At 37.5% G+C, this 5,128-nt stretch overlaps 1 protein-coding gene across 1 annotated transcript; it reads right to left on the bottom strand.

The window, feature by feature from the left end:
• Positions 1 to 200: 200 nt before the first annotated feature.
• Positions 201 to 3,808, bottom strand: LOC145913805 (endonuclease G, mitochondrial-like). Its single transcript, XM_083001565.1, has 7 exons — positions 3,584 to 3,808; positions 3,217 to 3,346; positions 2,944 to 3,040; positions 2,014 to 2,178; positions 1,499 to 1,580; positions 1,038 to 1,164; positions 201 to 283 (listed from the first exon to the last, which is right to left on the bottom strand). Exons 1-7 carry the CDS (start codon positions 3,761 to 3,763, stop codon positions 201 to 203), a joined length of 864 nt encoding a protein of 287 aa, XP_082857691.1. The 5' UTR covers positions 3,764 to 3,808.
• Positions 3,809 to 5,128: the final 1,320 nt, after the last annotated feature.

Raw genomic sequence — 5,128 nt, 5'->3', positions numbered from 1 at the left:
AAACATGTCGTCTCTCGTTGTTGTACGTTGTAAGCACCAAAGAACGTAGCCTTCGTATTTACTTGAAGTTATCACAGTTAAATAAAGCGATGATTGAATTCAAGTAGACAAAATTCTGTAAAAAAAAATTTAAACAGTGATGCAACCACAGTAAGAAACGTTGAATTCATTGCAACAAAACCACACAACAACCATCGCGTTTAAAACGTCCTTAATTTTCTGCTTTGTTGTTGTACGATGTTCTTCTGCATCTTTGGTGGAAGTCCACTGAACATTAACAAACCTAAAAAACAAGCAGTCATCATTTTAACATCAAATTTAAATAAAAATCAAATCTTCTAAAAACTTCCTAATACAACATTAAGATTGCAGGCTTCGCAGCTCAGGCATTGCAGCCAAGCTGGATCAGCCACTTTTTCCCGACAAGTCGGAGCGAGATCTGAAAAATCAAGCGACCGGTGAGGTTTGAACTCACGACCCTGGGCCATCCAGGCCCAACGTTCTACCAACTGAGCTACAGGAGATCAGTGGTTTCAGGGGTATATTGTGGCCTAATGATCGCGATACGATAGCGGTGATCGCCAAGCAAGGACCTGCGCAGAGGGGCGATCCTGCCAAACATGCCATTGCATGAAATACTACTACTTTCTAATACAATGGTTTAAATTCTACGAATCCACGTAAATTTCTCGCAATACAATAACACAAAGTTAATTCGTTCTCCTTCAGCTAAAAAGTTGAATTTAATTTCCAGTTTCATTGTTAATGGGCTTGTAGTGTGGTCACCGCAAAACGACGCTAAAGAGTAACTTCTTAATACACGGTTAATTTCCGACCCATTTACATTCATGCCCAGGATGTCCTCGGTTCAAATCCCGGTGTGGTCAAAAAAATCAAGCAGCATTTGTTTGAAAATTGATTTAGGCAGCAGTATGCATGGAAATGCATTCAGTTTCAATGCATTCGAATGTGGGCAAAAAATTAAAAGCTTGTCGTCCGTGCTCGCGTGGAGATAGAAATCACAATCAACAAAACACCTGAAGATTTTTCTATGGCCTCAATGGGTTGTTCGAATTCTCTCACAGGAATATTCGGGTCCACTTCCCTGTTAGGCATTACGTAACTCTTCAACGTATAATCTCCCCCTGTTTCCAGCAAAACAACCTGAAAAAGTAAGATTTTGCAAGCTTTTAAACATGTTGTTTCTGTCAGTAGTAAAAGGATAGTTCAGTTATTTTGGAATAAATATAAAAACTCAAAACATTTGATCCACAAAATAGCAACAACAAAAACACAATATTTGTAAAAGTCGAAACAGCAACACGATTTTTCTACACGTTGCGATTTGAGGACCATAAAGTTTTAACGGATAAGACGCTTAATGTTGAAACTATCATTGCAGAGTCACTATCTATATCTATTACATTAGACCTTATTATACGTGCTTTGTTCTATTCAGTTGTTTAACATATTGTTGTATTTCATAGCAAGACAATACCTTGAAGAAATGCGTGGGAACAGAGACATGGTTTGGTTCCAATACTTCGTAAGTCACATACAACTTTCCATCTGGCATTTTCCTAAACAAGAAACCGAGCTTAAACTTCACCGAATACTGCAGGTTTTGCATTACAGATTAAATAGGATTCATTTTTTACTACTTTTCAATTAAGATAGGAACCACCCAGAAAGTTGCAGGGGGCGATAAATATTTTACTTCACCGAATACTGTTTCAACAGGAAACGTGTTTTGAATGAGTTTATATATTGCAAGGAAAGCGAGGAAGTCATCCAATACAGAGTCAGAAGTTGCAAAAGCTTATTCCAAAATGTATAATAAGAGTATTTCATAATAAGAAAAAACGCCTGGCAATTATTGCGGAAAAATAGAAACAATATGAAGGAATGTAGAACCAAACTGTGAAAATGATAATTAACTCACATAATTACATCATTTACTGACCGCTCTTGCGTATAACCTTCCTAAACCATAGATAGAAACAACCAACTTACATGGGTAGATACAGGGGTCCAGTACACACGTACACGTTGTCGTAATGGAAAGCCAAACTTCGGACGTATTTCTCCAAATTGTTCCACGCCTTCTGGTTGAAATGAGGAGACTGAGGGCAAATATTGGAGAGAAAAAAGGTCTCTTCCATCCAACTCTTTCGTGCTCTGCAGCATTGGACAAAATGTTTGAATCGTACTGGTAATGTACACCTGTTTTCCGTACCTGACTTATAACAGCCTGTTTTAACTACGGATTAGTGATATTAAACTTAAAACAACATCTATGGAGCTTTTTGGCCATGCCACGGTAGCAATAACGCCATTTTTTTACACCTTTCTCTTGTCTTGGTTCGTCACGAATTCAATCGATTTAAACAATGTTGTGCTACTTTTGCTCAAAATATGATGCAATTTACAATAGAACTGAACTACTGGTCACATACATAACGGAGTTTATTTTTCCGACGTTTCGTCTGCCGTACAGCGAGACTCATCAAGGTTTAACAGCACAATTCAACCTTGATGAAGTCTCAATGAATGGTAGACGAAACTTCAGAGAAATAAACTACGTCAGGCGTCAGGGGGCACAACCTGCGGTCGAACACATGCTTTATAGTACATTTGTATTGTCGGCCGTGTATTGTTTAAACCTGATAAAAACCTTGCCTGGGTGTTTGGTTTATGAAATTGGTTAGACGTTGCTACTAAGCAGAGTAAGATCATGTAGTTTTAGGCGAGAAAAATTGTTAAATATAAAAAAATTTCATCACGCTTTTCGGCATAAGTAAATGCGAAGTTATCAGTTTGGACTCACTGGCGGTCGTTGGTTAAATGAAGTCTGTGTGATGCGGCCAGCAATAATAAAAAGGTTGTGCGCCCCTGAACTACATAAATGATTTAATGGTTGGAAGTTTACTAGTTACCACCGACCTATGATTGGCTGCAGCAGCCATGTGTCCTCTGTCGTAACCACTGCTGTAATAATCCCTGTTTGTTGAGCGAAACATCTTTGGAATGCTCTGGTCCTCTGCATGAAAACAATGAAACGTTGAAATGCAAAAACTACCTGCACAACTCTGTAATAAACAAAATCGTTTTTCTGAAAGTTTTTTGCAACTTCCACTGTTTGAATAGCTAGAATTTTCAATATTTTGCACAGTACAAATATTAAAGCACGTTATTTGAACGTTGATATTATCTCACCAACGAAACCGATGTTCAAACGATCGACGCTTTCTTCATTTTTTTCAACAATTTCTCTTGTAAGATGTTCAAAAACCCAGTTGGGATTACGATTCCTACGATCGTATGAGAGGACGTAATTTTCACGAACCTAAACCAAATATTGTTCTCACATTACCTTCAACGACATATTTTAGCATAAATTTGACATACTTTTTCCGAGACATGTTACAATTTAAGTTAAAGTAATAAATTACTACTGCCATACCACATAATAATTTATAGTGATAACAAAGTTTGCCCTAAAAATTGTTTTTTTGTAATTCTTTTTTTTTTGTATTAAAATAGCTTAAGAAAAAGGTTAAAAATAGTAATGATTTTCAGTTACTTTGATGTTTTCGTTGCTTGGGAATCCGTACTTCATGATCAGGGATGGTCTGGTCGGTTCTGCAGCTTTAACCACCTTCACCCGTTCTAAATAACCCAACACGTTTCCTCGTTCCAACTCCAACCCCACAAGACCCCCGGCCATAAAAGCTCCCACCAGGCCAAGGACCCCTTTCTTCATGACGTCATGCAAGTTACGTCATACAAACACACAGTTTTGCACATAAAGACCTATGCCTAAAAAACAGATTCTTTGAGATCAAGCAACATTGAACAGAAGAAAAAATTCAAACAACAACAGTTGGACAAAATTTTAAATCTGTAAATTGTCCAATCGCCTGTAGTGGATAACATAAAAATATTACAGCAGCCCACTACTACAAACCCATGAAACTCAAAACTCAACAACTGATTCCCTTTAACGCTCAACAGTGTCAGAAAGAAAAAAGGAAAGTGCGTCAGTAAGTAAATTTACCAATAGGTAATACCTTTTTTTTCTCTCTCTCTCTGTGTGATTTAAGAGAACTGTTTTTCATTTACGACTTTACAACCCTTGAAGCGTGGCGGTGATTTTGGTAGCCTACTGTCGTCGGATTGCAACCTTCTGTCTAGAGCGCAGCCGAGAATTTGTTGCATTTATAACATTGTTTGTCAACAACCTATTGCCTTCGGATTGCAATTGCAAGCAACAGGTAATTGTCATATACTAATATATATTCTAACATAGGTAAATTTTATAAAACAACGCATGCTGTCGACAGTTGCAATAAAGAATACCAAGAAATCACAACTAAGAAAGAAATCATGCCGGAATGTTTCATGGAAAGTTATGAAAGGATTTCGATCCTCGGCAACCAATATGTGGTAAAAATTGAAGAAGTCTATGCTGAAGATGGAACTGTGACCATTACAATAACTGTCCGAGTATTTGTGTACAGGTTCTAAAAACTTGCTGTATATGTCTCTGCCTATTTTGCTGTATATGTCTTATATTGCAAAAAGTTGTATTGGCGCATTCGGCGTTTTTATGAATAAATAATCTGCGTAATCAATTGGGTCGAAAATTTTAGTTTTATTTGAATTATGCGGTTCACAGGCTTCGCAGTCAAGGCATTGCAGAATACGAGAGCCAAGATATAAAGGGCCTGCGCAACGGAGGATACTGCCTTGCTATACGAATGCATGGGAATAAATCTGCGTTTCTTTGAACTAATTCACAAATTTTAACAAACTCGCACAATTTCACGGCAGTGATTTTTGAGCCAAAAGATTTCAAAGGCAAAATTTTGGGGGTCGTAAATAAACGCGATCATTAAAATATGTGAGATTTCAGTTTGTCATTAACGCAGACTACGCAGTTTTCGCTGAAAATAAATTGGGCGAATCATTCAACAAATAATAAACTTCAAAACTAAAACAAGTCGTGAATAAACTACGATTATCCATCTCGCATTAAACACCCCCGCGGCAAACAAATGAACGCGGCGTAATGTGGAGTTTGCTTCGCAAACAAGAAACTACCGATTCAATCAACCACGTTTAACGT

Source organism: Ascidia mentula, chromosome 9 (assembly GCF_947561715.1).
Source record: "Ascidia mentula chromosome 9, kaAscMent1.1, whole genome shotgun sequence".
NCBI lineage: Eukaryota > Metazoa > Chordata > Ascidiacea > Phlebobranchia > Ascidiidae > Ascidia > Ascidia mentula.
The sequence above is the reverse complement of the archived record's forward strand: the minus strand, read 5'-3'. Positions and strand labels throughout refer to the sequence as shown.